Raw genomic sequence first — 15,000 nt, 5'->3', positions numbered from 1 at the left:
GTACAAATAATATAATCAGTAGATTATCATTATATTTAAATGTCATATCTAACGGTATAATTACTTAAAAATTTCACCCTGTACAAATATTTATTTTTTTCTCTCCTTTTTTATTTTTTTTTTTTTTTTTTTTTTTTTTTACAAACAACAAATTCATTACATAATCGCGGACGGTTTAAAGAGAAGAAAAACAAGATTCAAATCTTACGAAAGATCAAATGGTTGAACAAAATGAAAAAAAAAAAAAAAATGAAATAAAAAAACAACGTTACATTCGTAGATCAAATCCAATCGTAGATATCATCGAACGAGTTTAAAAGAAGTCACAAAGTTTTCATTTAATTTGAAACGAACGTGAAGACTCGATAGATAAAGTCAAATAAATATCCTTTTCAATTGTGTCGTTCTAACGTTATGTGATGATATATGAAAGGGATGTTTAGGTGTGTGGGGGGGGGGGTAGATGGGAGGATTGGAGCCCTGGGACTGAGAGTGAAGGGGTGGGTGATGGTTGAGAGTTGACGGAGTAAACGCATTCGCGTTCCTACATAGATAGATAATATAAAAGTCGAACGAGACGATCATGTTTCATGGTTTAGTGGTATGTACACGTACATACTAGTTTCGAGTCAAGGTGCTCTTCGAGCTTAGTACTTGACGCATCGATCGATCTTTCTCTCTCAATGTCTAACCCTTCTACAACCCACCCACCCACCCCACCCCACCCCTTCACCTCACCCTTCTCCTCTTCATCGTTTATATTATGCCAGAGACCTTATCGAGACATAACGCCGCCGACCGCAGTGTTTATGCCACGACAAACACCCAATCGATTCTTTATCCATACTCTAGTTTCACCAATACACATACATATACGCACATCTACACGCACACGTACACACTTTTGAACCTAACATTTTACCTTTTCTTTCTTTTTTTTTTTTTTCTTTTTTTATTTCTTTATTTCCATTTTTTTTCTTTTTCTTTTTTTTTCTCTTTTCTTTTCTTTCTTTTTTCCCATATTTTTTTCAGTCCTTTTTCAGAACTATATATATATATATATTATTTATTAAATATATTTTATTTATTAAATTTATTAAATAATAAAAATTCTTGAATTAATTGTAAGATCAAAATATATTCAAGTGTACGGAGTAATCGTAATTCATGAATGAATAATTAAGATTAAATTGTAATTATTTATATTACGATAAAATATTTAACGTTCATTGTATTGATTTTATTTTTCAACGAATGTATGTATACGCAATTGAAAATATCTTTCTTTTAAAATGGTACCATTTTGAAAAGGGATATTTTTTATTATTCCATTTTAGAGAAAGACAAGACTTTTATTAATTATTTTTGATACTATAGTTTGTTGGACGATAAGAAATAAAAATAGAAAGTTATTTTGATAGTTACAAAGAAGATATACGAAGGGGATATCTAAGAAGAAAATTTTTCATATTCAACTGGTCCATTTATTATCATCATGGTCGTAATCGTTTCATCTTTTTTTTTTTTTTTTTTTTTTCCTTTCTCGTAACGTACGTATGTATCTCATTCTTCACCGAACGATCATCCGTCTTTCCTTAAACAAATCCCCAACATATTTCTCTGTTCGTCTCCAATCGCGAAAGTTTTTCGACGTTCGCTTGTAATAAGCAACGATATTCTAATTCTTTTTTGATGGTTTGGGACTTTAGTCCCATTTTTGCATGCATCGTCACACATTTGTTGTCTGTACAAATCGTTTCAAAAGTTTTTGTCTTTAACACATAGAAATTGTTATGCAAGATCTAATGTCATTTATATATGTATATGTATATGTACATATATATATATATATATATATATACATATATAAATATATACACTTAATAACATACAATACAAATTTGTAATATTAACAAACGAATTGCTCGACATATTACGCGATAATTCTCGTTGTTAATACAAAAGAAATTATCCACGTGTTTTATTTTACATATATATTATTTTTATACATATTTATTTTAATATATATTTTTTTTTCCCCCTTTATTATTATTATCCCCATATTTTTACAAAACAATATGAATTTTCAATACTGAAACAACAGCACGTAATCGGTTCGTTACACTTACGATAATATTTTGTACATATTATACATGTTAGTATTGAATAGCTCGTATTTATATTGTTTATATATATATATATATATATATATATATATATATATATATATATATATATATATATATATATGTATATGTATGTATGTTCTTCTATAAAGTTATGCCATAACGATAGTTTGTGAAAAGTTCTCTCGTAAGGATAATTATTTACACGTGATTAGCGCGAATCATCGCGATTAGTTATATGTTGTCGCGTGATATATAGATAGATAGATAGATGGATAGATAGATAGATAGATATATAGATAGATAGATTGATTGATTGATTAATTGATAGTTAAAACTTACTCGCCCTATCAGGACGAAGGATCGAGATATCATATCCTAGTATTAATAAATATCTCGTTATTAATGAGAATATACTTTATGTTTTGTTACGAGATGAGGAAATTTTTTTTCTCTTTTTTTTTCTTTTCTCTCTTTTTTTTCCTTTTTTTTTTCTTTTCTTTTTTTTTTTTTTTTTTTTACGGGAAAAAAATATCAATATCGACGAATGTGAAAATTCGACGGGAAAAGAAATAAATAAATAAGTAAATAATAATAATAAAAAAAAAAAAAAAAATAATAATAATATTAATAAAAACAAATATAAATATAAAAATTAAAGGTAAAAAAAAAAAAAAACAAACGAACAAAAGGAAAAGAATACGAACGAAATTAAAGGCGAAACTTTTTAATTGAAACTTTTTAAACGAACGAATTAAGAAAAAGACAAAAAAAAATAAATAAATTAATAAATTAAATAAATAAAAGACGAGATGTAGTGTACACACACGCAAAAAAAAAAAAACGAAAAAAAAAAAATACAAAAAAAGGGCAGCATGTGCACAGCATGGCTCAGAAACTGCTTCCGCCAGTAACAGCATTAACAGCTTAAGCCAGCGTAATACCTTGCTTACAAGTTTTGAACTGCATTGAACTCGAAGGGGAAAGGAAATAAGAAAAAAAAAAAAAAAAAGAAAGAAAAAAAAATTAGAAAGAAAAGAGAGAAAGAGAGAGAGAGAGAGAGAAGAAGAGCGAGAGAAAGAGAGAGAGAGAGGGAGAGAGAGAAGAAGGGAAAAAATAAAACTTAAAAAAAAAAAGATAAAGAAAGAAGAAAGAAAAAGTAAGAGGGAAGGAGGGAAGGAAGGAAGGAAGGATAGAAGGATAGAAAGAAGACATCGATGGAGCCTTACGATCGCCTTGTAAATCCTGTCAATCGGAATTTCACGGCGATCGTTAAAGACTTAAACGTCGATCGATTTTACGTATTCACGATGTTTGCCACCAACTAATCGGATTTTATTGATCAATGATAAAAACGCGACCCAATGGACAATCGGATATTTTGAAAATCCTTTTTCCCCACGTTCATGTATTTTCATTACAAACCATTTCGAAAGTTCCTAAATGATCTTAAATATTATCGATTATACTTTTTCCACGATTTAAAATAGTACGATCCTTTTTTTCTTTTCTTTTCTTTTCTTTTCATTTCTTTTCTCTCTTCATTTTCAAACTCAAAATTCAAATGTCCCGGGCGCTCGTAGTTTTACGTTTCAACAATGGAAGAAAAAAAGAAAAAAGAATTTGACCCGTAAACTCTCTCTCTCGAAAAAAAAAAAATAAAAAAAAAAAATGTATTCTACACAAATGTATGATCGGATTTTTAATGAAAAAGTCATTTAGTCACTTTTAACGTAATCCTGTATATGAGTCGTGATATCGTTTAATTATCAGAACGATTTAATCGGTAGATCAATGGATCAGTGGATCTTGATCGGTTGGTAGGTTAGATCGTGAATAAGGAGATGAATGAAAAAAAAAAAAAAAAAAAAAAAACGAAAAAAGAAAGAAAAAAAGAAAAAGAAAAAATGAAATAAGAAACAAAGATACATTTTTATTTCATCCATATGCTTCTGTTTCAGGAACCTTGACCGTCAACGTGAGCGTGTTGCTGCTGAGCCTGGCCTCACCCGACGAATCCAGTCTGGTAAACTGGAAATCTTTTAGCTTTTTCGAGATCGTCTTTTGAGAAAGAAAAAAAAAAAAGGAAAGGAAGAATGAGAAAAAAAGAAAGGAAGGAAGGAAGAAAGAAAAGAAAAGAAAGGGAAAGGAAAGAGAAGAATTCAGAAACAAAATGTCAAGTAGTTCCATTTTTATAACGAACGATGGACAATGCCCGTTTGAAAATGGAATTTTAATTTGTCGAGGATAAGCATTTCTAAATGAAATGAAAGAGAATTGTTGTAAATATGTAACTCGAAAGATTCGACGTAAACAATTTCGTCAAAATGTATATTTAATAGTTTCTCATTTATTACTTGATATATTGTTCGGTGAAGCTTTTTAATATTTTCATGAATTACAAAGTAAAGTATATGGTATATACTTTATATAATATATATATATATATATGTATATATTATATATTATATACGAATGGTGGTGACATAATGCTCATACATAATAAAAAAAACCACCAATTTTATAACAAAATATCATTATCAAATAAATCATCTTTTCCTTCTTCTTTTTTTTCTCTTTTTTTTCTTTTTTTTTTTTTTTTTTTTTGTTTTTTTCCTTCATCTCTTCTTCTTTTTTTTCCCTTTTTTATATCATCGTCAAAGAAATTATTGATTTATTATTTTTTTTTTTTTTTTTTTTTCACACCATCGTGTCAAAGCAATCATCCTTTTGTATATTTTTTTTCTTCTTTTTTTTTTTTTCTTTTTCCCTTTTATTTAGTATCATTAATATGAAAATTAGACTGTCGTTAAAACAAATCTCTTTTTTCTCTATTTTTTCTTTTTTTTTTTTTTTTTTTTTATCGAAAAATTTCAAGCCAACTTGCCAATCTTCTCAACCCGATGTGCTTTATTTTATTTATTTACGTTTTTTTTTCTCTTCTTTCCTTTTCTTTTCTTTTTTCTTGTTTCTTTTATTTTTTTTTTCTTTCTTTTTTTTTTTTTTTTTTTTTTTTTACGCGGAGAAAGATGAGCTCGATGAGATACGAAAATAGAGCGTGGGACGTCCATAAAATAAAAATTGCTTTCTCTTTGCATGCGATATAGTTCTACTATGTAGAACTATAGTAGAGTATGTTCGGGCGTGGCCTTGCATGAACGTATGTATGTAAGTAGTTCGAGCGCCGTTATTTGTTGCGAAGTTTTTCTCGTGTGAACTTTTATAGAACGCGACAGTCATGCAGTTTTTTCCATTGCCTACGACGAAGGCCGACCGTTCTGTGAATATATAATGAATTAAGAAGATTTTCTATAAAAGAGAGAAAGAGTAGGAAGGATCGAATCGTTCATTTTTCCTATTTCTTTTGTTTCTTTTTATTATTATTATTATTATTATTATTATTATTATTATTATTATTATTATTATTATTATTATTCTCCGATCGTCGTGATTGGTATTCTTCTTCGAAAATGATTTAAAAAAAAAAAAAAACCGGAAAAGAATATTTCTGTGATTTGTATCACGTAAAGGAACAAAAATAAAAAAAAAAAAAAAAAGGAAAAAAAAAAGAAAGAAAGAGAAAAGTAAAGATTTATAAAAACCCATAGGAATAAAATAAATATCAAAATATAAGAAAAATCGCGTAAATGAGATCGTCAAATTAAATTGAAAAATCGAAAGAGGATAATTTATTAATATCATCGAAAAGGGGAAATTGTGTTCTTTTAGTCGATTAATTTCTTTCGATCGGTCGAAGTAAAGAAAAAAAAAAAGAAAAAAAAAAAGAAAGAAAGAAAGAAAGAAAGATAAGAAAAGGGAAAACAAAAGAAGAAGAAAAAAGGTTCGGAATTATTAATTCGAAGGAAAGAAAATCTTTTCGAAAGTATTTCAAACGGACGATCTCGATACAAGCGAGAATTTGATTGAAAAATTCAAGGAGATGGTGTATAACCGAAATAAAGAATTTGGAAAAGAATAATTTCATTGATAATAATCGTCCCCTTTTTTCTATATTTCTTTTTCAGAAATACGAAGTGGAGTTTTTGCTGCAGCAACAGTGGTTCGATCCGCGGTTGCGTTATAGCAACAGATCGCGATACGAATTCCTTAACGCGATTCACCATTACGACAAAATCTGGCTGCCGGATACGTATTTTATAATGCACGGCGATTTTAAGGATCCCCTTATACCGGTTCATTTCGCTCTGCGAATATACCGCAATGGCACCGTCAACTATCTTATGCGGTATTTTTATCTTTCCTTTTTTATCTTTCCTTTTTTCTCCTTTTCTCTTTTAATTACATTTCTATAAAGAAGGAGAAGAAGAAAAAAAACGAAAAAGAACACCATTGTCGAAGGCCTATCGAATATACACTATTCTATATCTCACTTATCACATCTAAAATGACATACTTTATAAGATAATATACAAATTATATAAAGAGATACAAATTCTATACGACATATTGTCAGTTTGATTTAAAAAAAAAAAAAAAAAAAAAAAAAGAAAGAAATAATAATAATAATTATTGCTATTATTATTATTATTATTATTATTATTATACTGGTATACAGCATAAATTATATATATATATATAAATATTGTGAATAATATAAAAAAAAAAGATTATATGCATTATCCTGGTATAGAAAAAAAAATAATAATAATAATTATGCTGTGATTTTTATTTGAAAAGAAAGAAAGAAAAAGAAGAAAAAGAGAAAAGAAATAAAATCTAGGAAATATTCGAAACTTTTGACCAGAACTGTAGGTATAAATATATACATACCATAAATGACCCTTATCACTTGTATGTGTATAAGTAATCTTACACATACTCGAGCAATTTTCTTATAATACGCTTTGCTAACAATAGAAATCGTTCATGTGTATGTATATATATATATATATATATATATATATATGTACACACATGTATATACTTATAGCCAGGTATACTCCGTTTATTTTTCTTTGTAACGTAAACCACAAGATACGTTTATGTAACAAACGATTATTCCTTCCTTTCGCACGTGCCATTTATTTCAGACAATATACGAACGATTTAGATTAAAACTTTGAAGGTATAATTAACGAAAATCGTCGAACGTCGAACAAAAATATACCCATGTAACTTTACATGTTGTATGTACGTGTACAACGTATGTATGTACTTGGATAAAATGAATAAGTCCGTAATCTCCATTGTGTGACTTTCTTTTTTTTTTCTTTTCTTTTTTGCATTTTTTCCCTTCTTTTTTTTCTTTTTTTTTTTTCTTTTTTTTTTTTTACATAAAAAGTTTCACGTTTTACGATTTACGAAAAGATCCTAGAATCCCATTCACAAATATTCGCATGAACACGCATACGCATAAAGCACAGACACACGTTAGAAAGTTTTCCTAGAAAGTTACGTTCTCGATGCATCGTCGATCTAAATCAACGATGAAAATCAAAAATAAGCGTTAAGGGAATTGCTTGAGATAGAAACGATACGTTAATATTATTCTTACGTTTATCATATAAAATTATTTAATTAATATTACGTTTCTCTTATTTGCAAATAAATAAAAATGTTTAATCGAGTATATAATTTTTTAATGACATCTACGTATATATTATATATAAATAATATTTTATTTCCCAATGAGATTTTGTAATCGTAGAAATAATACAATTAAATTTTTCGATCTAACTTGTCGAATATATTAAATTGATCAATTTATGATATATCATTTTGATATATCGTTTATTTAATAATATTCTACTGAATTAACTGATGAGTAACGTTGATATATATATATATATATTTTTTTTTTTCCTTCTATCGAAAACATTTGTACGGAAAATTTGTCGAAATTTTTTATCGACGATATTATAAAAAAATAAGTATGTTCAAATAAAAAGTATTAGCTTTATTACGATTTAAAAATAAATTTCTTTGTTCATTGGCCAAATCTATATATATATATATATGTGTGTGTGTAAGATAAATATATGTATAATAATCTAAAATAATGAATAGATCTCCAAAAATTGTTTGGAAATTAATTGCAATAAATAATTTTCAGGCGTCATCTAATCCTATCCTGCCAGGGTAGACTCAATATCTTCCCATTCGACGACCCACTGTGTTCATTCGCTATCGAGAGCAGTGAGTAATTAAAAACAAAATAAAACAAAACAAAATATCATTATGCATACATATTCAAATCGATCTATCGATCGAAAAAAAGACTTAATTGTTAAAAAAAAAAAAGTATTCCTATATACAATACAGGATGGTTCAGTTTAACGTTCGTCATCGATTTTTAAGATCAAAAAAAGAAAAAAGAAAAAAAAAAGAAGAGGAAAAAAAACACTTCGAACAAAAATTCATCACAGTACGCTCAATCGTCGAAATAATTAGAAAAATAAAAATTGCAATGATATTTTTTTTTTTTTTTTTTTTTTTTTTCCCCCAATAAAAGATCGAAGTCAAAGTTGACTGACGCACGTTTTATTCATTCTCGAAGTTCTTGAATAATGTTCACGGACGTTTCTTAAACAATTGACTTCAAAAAATAACGAAATAAGTAAAAATCCAATGGGAATAAGTTCGGATAAACGAAACGTTCGCCTTGATAAAAATTCTTATTACAATGAAAATAATTTTCTTTCATAAAGTTATCATCGTAGAAATGTATTTTCTTTGTACATATGCATCATTGAATTGAGTCTCAATATTGATTACAATATCACTTAGATGTGATTTAATTTATGATGTGCCATTTGAAAGGATAATAAACTTGTGACTTTGATTCTTTTTTTTTTTTCTTTTTTTTTTTTATCGAAAAAAATAATACCTCTAAGTTTTACGTAATTTACATTTATATTTATTTATTTATTTTTTTTTCTTTTTTTTCTCTCTCTCTCTCTCTCTTTTTATCGATCGATCTCGAGCTTTTTACATTTGTCACCCTAAAGAGAGTGATTGGATTGATGTAAAGAGAAAAAAAAAAAAAAAAAACAAAAAAGAAAAGAAAAATCGTGGCGAGCAATACACTGAACACCCTGTATACAAATTCGTTCTCATTCTTTTTTGCAGTATCGTACGAGCAGACGGCAATCACGTACGTCTGGAAGAACGACGAGGGTACGTTACGAAAAAGTCCGAGCCTGACGTCATTGAACGCTTACCTCATTAAGAACCAGACAATCACGTGTCCGATTAAAGTAAGCTGGCGAGGTGAGTCCCATAAAAAAAAAAAAAAAGGAAAAAAAGAAAGAAAAAGAAAGAAAAAAGAAAAAAAAAATAAGGAAAGAAAAAGAAAGAAAGAAAAAAGTAAAGAGATAATAATCTGCGATCGCGATTGACCAAATCCAATAATTATTATTATTATTTCGATTATTATTATTATCATCATCGTCATCGTCATCATTATCTTTATTATTATTATTATTATTATTTTTGTCATTATTATGATTATGATTATTATTATTATTATTATTATTATTATTATTGTTGTTGTTGTTGTTATTATTATTGTTATTGTTATTGTTATTATTATTTACATTTCGAGTTCTCACTCTCCTTCCTCCCTTATATTATTTTCATTTCTTTTTCTTTACTTTAGTCCATTTTCTTTTATCTCATTTCCCATTAAATAAAAAATTCATTCCTTACAAATCATTTCCTTTCACATTTTTATTTATTTATTTATTCTTTTCTTTTTTTTTTCTTTTTTTTTTTTTTTTCTTTTCGTTTCCAACGTAGATATATCTATTCCGATGTAATCGATAAAAAAAATTGACAACATATGGTATATACTTCGTTGCATTTACGATTATTAATATATTAAACGATCAACACGCGCTTATCACGTAATATATATACATATATATATATATGTATATATATATATATATATATATATATTTATACATGTATATATATATTTATATCACAAGTGCACTGAACATGCCCGGTCTCACCAAAAATGATTAATTATTTTTTCCTTTATTTATTTTTGTATTTTCCAATATTATCGCTTACACCACTCGCACTCGCAATGGTTTTTATATTATTTTCTTTTGTAGTATGGGTAGTCGATGTTTTAGACAGATCGGTCGCTCGAATCTCCAAATTTTTACTTCCGCGACTATATAATATAATACATCTATACTACACTATAATATCAATGACAGTAAAAATGGGACAGTGAAAACGACGACAATAAAAACCGACGAAACTGACGATAAAGATACATTCTATGTAATTTTCTTTTTTCAAACTCCTAAGTATGTATATGTATGTTCTAAGTATTTTCGTAAATTGGAAAAGACGAAATCGAATGAAACGTATGTCATTAAAATAATTGTGAATTATTATTTTGATACATATTTCATTTTCTCTCTGACATTGATCGAGAATATTGATTGTTCTTGTTTTTTTTTTTTTTTTTTTTTTTTTTTTATTCTTCCCCTCTTTTTTTATAATTGAATAAAAAGAAGAAGAAGAAGAAGAAGAAGATGAGGAAAAAAAATAATAAAAAAAAAAAGAAAAAAGAGAAGAAGAAGAAGAATGAAATGCAATGGTTGCACTTGCAATAATCGTTGTGATTAAATCGATCGTCCGAAAGAAAATTCTCAGTCGGTCTGTGTCGACGACAAAATGTGATTCGACGATGAGGGAGAAAAAGAAAATAAAAGAAATAATGAAATAGAAAAATTGTTTGGCCCTTTGCGAACCAAGCAACGATAATATTTCGATTTGATTCGATCTCGTCTCTTCGAACAGTATCGACGAAATTGAAGATATAAAAATCGTGAGAAATGATCGACGATCTCGTTTCGTTTTTTATTTATTTATTTCTCTTTTATTTTTGTTTTCTTTCTATGTATATATATATATATATATATATATATATATATATATATATATGTATATATATATATATTTATATCCTCTCTCATTAGAGAAGGTAAGTTATTGCTCTCATGCATGAACATTATTAGACATTTACGATATATATATATGTATGTACATATATCAAAATTGACAGCTCGAATTCACTGGCACTTTTTCTTTGCGATTTTTTTTTCTTTTTCACAAGAAAGAACTGCTTCGATTTGATCCTTTGGCGGGGTGGTGGTGGTGGTGATCATTCATTAGCCAGTAAATGACAAACAACAAAATAACATCCCACAAATCCTTCATCTACTTACATATATACATACATATATACATACATACATACATACATACATATATACATACATACATATATACATACATAATATAATTTTTCGTATAACACATGATCCCTCAAGTTAACGCCAAATATAATCGAATTATTTTAATTGGTGAATATATTATGCGGAAGTTTATACTTCTCGAGTTTTAGAAAAAAAGAAAAGAAAAAGAAAACAATATTAATTTTTATAATTATGAAAAATTTTTTGGTACGAACGAACAGAGTAGAAAATTTATTCAACGAAAATTCATCCCCTTCTTTTTTTTTTCTTTTTCCTTATTTTCTTTTTTCTTTTCTTTTCTTTTCTTTTCTTTTCTTTTCTTTTTCTTGTTGTAAACAGAACACAACACGAATGACACACTCGAGACAGACAGAGAGAGAGAGAGAGAGAGAGAGAGAGAGAGAGATAAGGTGAGAGGGATATAAGGTAGAACGAGAGAGAGAGAGAGAGAGAGAGTGAGACAGTGAGAAAGTGAGAATGAAAGAGAGAAATAGGAAAAGTGCATAATCTGCATAATATGCATGCAACGTAGTGGTGATGTTCGATGTTCTATATTTGGATTGTATCTGTATTTTGTTCTTTAGCTGAATTTAGATATATATTAGAATTATATATGTATATACTTCATATATAGATATATATATATATGAAATATATACATGTATATATATATATATATATATATATATATACATATATTATGTGTATATATATATATATATATATGAAATGATATACTAATAAAAATAGCTCCCCTAGAAAGTGCATATTGGCAACCTTGGTTCCTGTCTCGCTTTTCAACCGAACCGCCGTGGTTTGCTTTCGGGGTGAAGTTTTTTCTACGACCCTTAACAGATCTCTTAACGCCTAATTATAATGCCGATTTTTCTCCCTTTCCCTTTCTAATTACTTCGATACTATTATTACTACTATCAATATTGCTATTAATTACTGAGATATTACTACTACCAATGCTATTACTTTTCTTTTTTTTTTCTTCTTCTCTCTTTTTTTTCTTCTCTTTCTTTTCTTTTTTTTTTTTTTTTTTTTTTTGATCTTGCCTTCTTAACAGGTATTACATACCTGCTGCTCCTGGTATCGGTGAATATCGAATCATTAAAACGATAGTAACAGCAACGACGACCACGACAACAGTAATGAAAGAGATTGAAAGGAAGGAAAAAAAAAAGAAAAAAGAGAAAAGAAAAGAACAGAAAAAAGAAAAAGTAAGAAATAATTTTTCCATATTTATGAACGATTGATACGATATTTTAACGACCTTATAAATAACAACACCGATTGTATGCAATACCTATTTTATTTTATCGTAGATAGCACTCTTGAGTGAAATTGTTGATATACATTGCAATTTTGCTAGTAATAATCTCTGTATAAAGCTTATATATATATATATATATATTTTTTTTTTTTTACAAACGTCAATATTTGACATACTTAATGGCAATGATTGTTTTGAGAGTTAGGGGAAAAGTAAGTGTACCTTTTTAACGTATATATTGTGGTTAACGTCGTCCCCGTAGGAAATATTTGAAAGAAAAAAAAAAAAAGAAAGACAAAGAAAGAAAGAAAGAAAAAAAACGGCAAGGACGAAAACAAAAAAATTAACAAAAAAAAAGAAAAAAAGAGAGAAAAATTTATCGATCGGCAATCGTTGGATGCTTTATTATTATTATTATTATTATTATTATTATTATTATTATTATTATTATCATTATTATTATCGTTATTATTATTATTATTATCATCGCTTTCTTATCGAGAACATTGAAACGGAATTACATCAAAGAGAAATCTTTCAAGAATATATCTAACCTCGGCCGATTTCCTTGGAGAATAGAAAAGCTCGCGTGTAAAAATAGGACTGCTCCGATCCTTCTTTACCCTGAAGGATTCAACCATGGCGGAAAACGGATATGCTTGGTCTAGTTAGTTAACAATATCCACTGTGTGTGTACGAAAATAGATACGTGTGCGATCTATAGTTACAACGGCGATATCCAGGCCGAGAACGGGGACGATAATAAAAAAAGCTTCTATGGTGTATAAAAAGATTCGGTGGACGGATAGATCTTGTAGCGATATAAGTTACGAGTCAAAAGAGTAAGGAAAAAAGAAAAGAAAAAGAAAAAAAAATTTGAGAAAACATTCTTTTTTTTCTTTGGTCACTTATTTATATATATATATATATATTTTTTTTTTTCCCCCCCCCCTTTTTTTTGTAGGAATCAAAGATCGCGTCTAATCATTTTTAGAAATAACAAAAATCTTTCCAATGAACTCTTTCTCTCTTTGCTATAACTATAATTATTATCCAAAATTATTTCCTACGAAAGTTTTTTTTTCTTCCAATTTCGATATCTCACACGGCCAATATACATATTGGAAAAAAAATTGTTAGATAAAAAAAAAAAAAAAAGACTTCATTTCTTACTGAGATACGTTTCATTTAAATCAAATCAAACGACGCGTCGGATCATTAATGACGCATTATATGTCATAGTTCAAAAAGATTAATTATTATATCATCGAGATTTATCCGTCCCTCCTGTGAACAAAAAAAAAAAAAAAAAAAAAAAAAAAGATCCGAACGAGCGAATAAAAAAAAATAAAAATTAACATTAAAATTAAAAAAAAAAAAAAAGTAAATAAATAAATAAATAAAAAAGAAAAGAAAAGAAAGAAGGAAGGAAAGGAAATAGAGAGAGAGAGAGAGAGAGAGAGAGAGAGAGAGAGCGAGAGCGTGAGGGAAAAAAAAGAGTAAATAGGAAGGAAGATCGTGTGGGCTGTTCTGTTGCAGCTGAAGGACAAATCATCGACTACGAGGACGAGTTCGATGAGTTCGGGGACTCTAAGTGTTCGCTGTGCCAGCGCAGGTTTGAGGAGCAAGGTAAATTCCTCCTTTCCCCCCTTTCCGAGCCTCATCCAATCGTTCGTGTGTTTTTAATCGAATTTTAATTAAACTCCGACCTAATTCTTCCCTAACCCTTTTAACCCTGGAACCCTTCTGTTACTTAACTTATGCGAAATATTTGAAAATCATAAAAGACCGCTAAAAAGTGAAAGAGGAAGGGAGAAAGAGAGAAAGAAAGAAAGAAAGAGAGAAAGAGAGAGAGAGAGAGAGAGAGAAAGAAAGAGACAAAGAGAGAAAGAGAGAGAGAGAGAGAGAGAGAGAGAGAAAGAGAGAGAGAGAGAGAGAAAGAGAGAGACAGGACCAAGCTTACCAAGCCGCGAGACACATGCCAAGATTTTCCCCCCTCACCCCCAATTATATTTTAGTAGATTCGATGTCGCTTTTTATAGTAACGATTTTAAACAAAGATCATCCACTGACCGATGAATCATTTCTTTGACGTTATTATGCGTATCAAATGGTTAAGTAGTATTTTAATATTTGGAACGAGTACGTATATATGTCTGTGTTTGTTATGTATGTACGTAATATATTATATAATATATACAGACGTTTTAATATATGGAGTTACTTGATTATTATGAAAATGGCCTAAATCATATATTATGTATTTCATTCGGAAATATTGATTTTTATCTTTTTTTTTTTTTTTATTATTAATTATTATTATTATTATTATATAATGTTGTTCGATGTAGAATTA

The 15,000-nt window shown here is 28.2% G+C and overlaps 1 protein-coding gene across 27 annotated transcripts in view; it reads left to right on the top strand.

Moving 5' to 3' along the window:
- The window catches only part of LOC124426049 (glutamate-gated chloride channel), a 100,205-nt gene that overhangs the window by 66,366 nt on the left and 18,839 nt on the right, over positions 1-15,000 (top strand). For 18 of the 27 annotated variants that reach the window (XM_046967276.1, XM_046967275.1, XM_046967271.1 and 15 more), the window contains 5 exons: positions 4,088-4,152; positions 6,152-6,372; positions 8,200-8,282; positions 9,216-9,356; positions 14,184-14,273. In XM_046967276.1, coding sequence (XP_046823232.1) covers positions 4,088-4,152; positions 6,152-6,372; positions 8,200-8,282; positions 9,216-9,356; positions 14,184-14,273 — 600 coding nt within the window. The remainder of the gene's footprint in view (positions 1-4,087; positions 4,153-6,151; positions 6,373-8,199; positions 8,283-9,215; positions 9,357-14,183; positions 14,274-15,000) is intronic. The other 9 variants (XM_046967297.1, XM_046967287.1, XM_046967286.1 and 6 more) reach the window with 1 other exon arrangement.

Source organism: Vespa crabro, chromosome 8, assembly GCF_910589235.1.
Source record: "Vespa crabro chromosome 8, iyVesCrab1.2, whole genome shotgun sequence".
Taxonomy (NCBI): Eukaryota; Metazoa; Arthropoda; class Insecta; order Hymenoptera; family Vespidae; genus Vespa; species Vespa crabro.
This window is presented reverse-complemented; position numbering and strand designations above follow the sequence as displayed.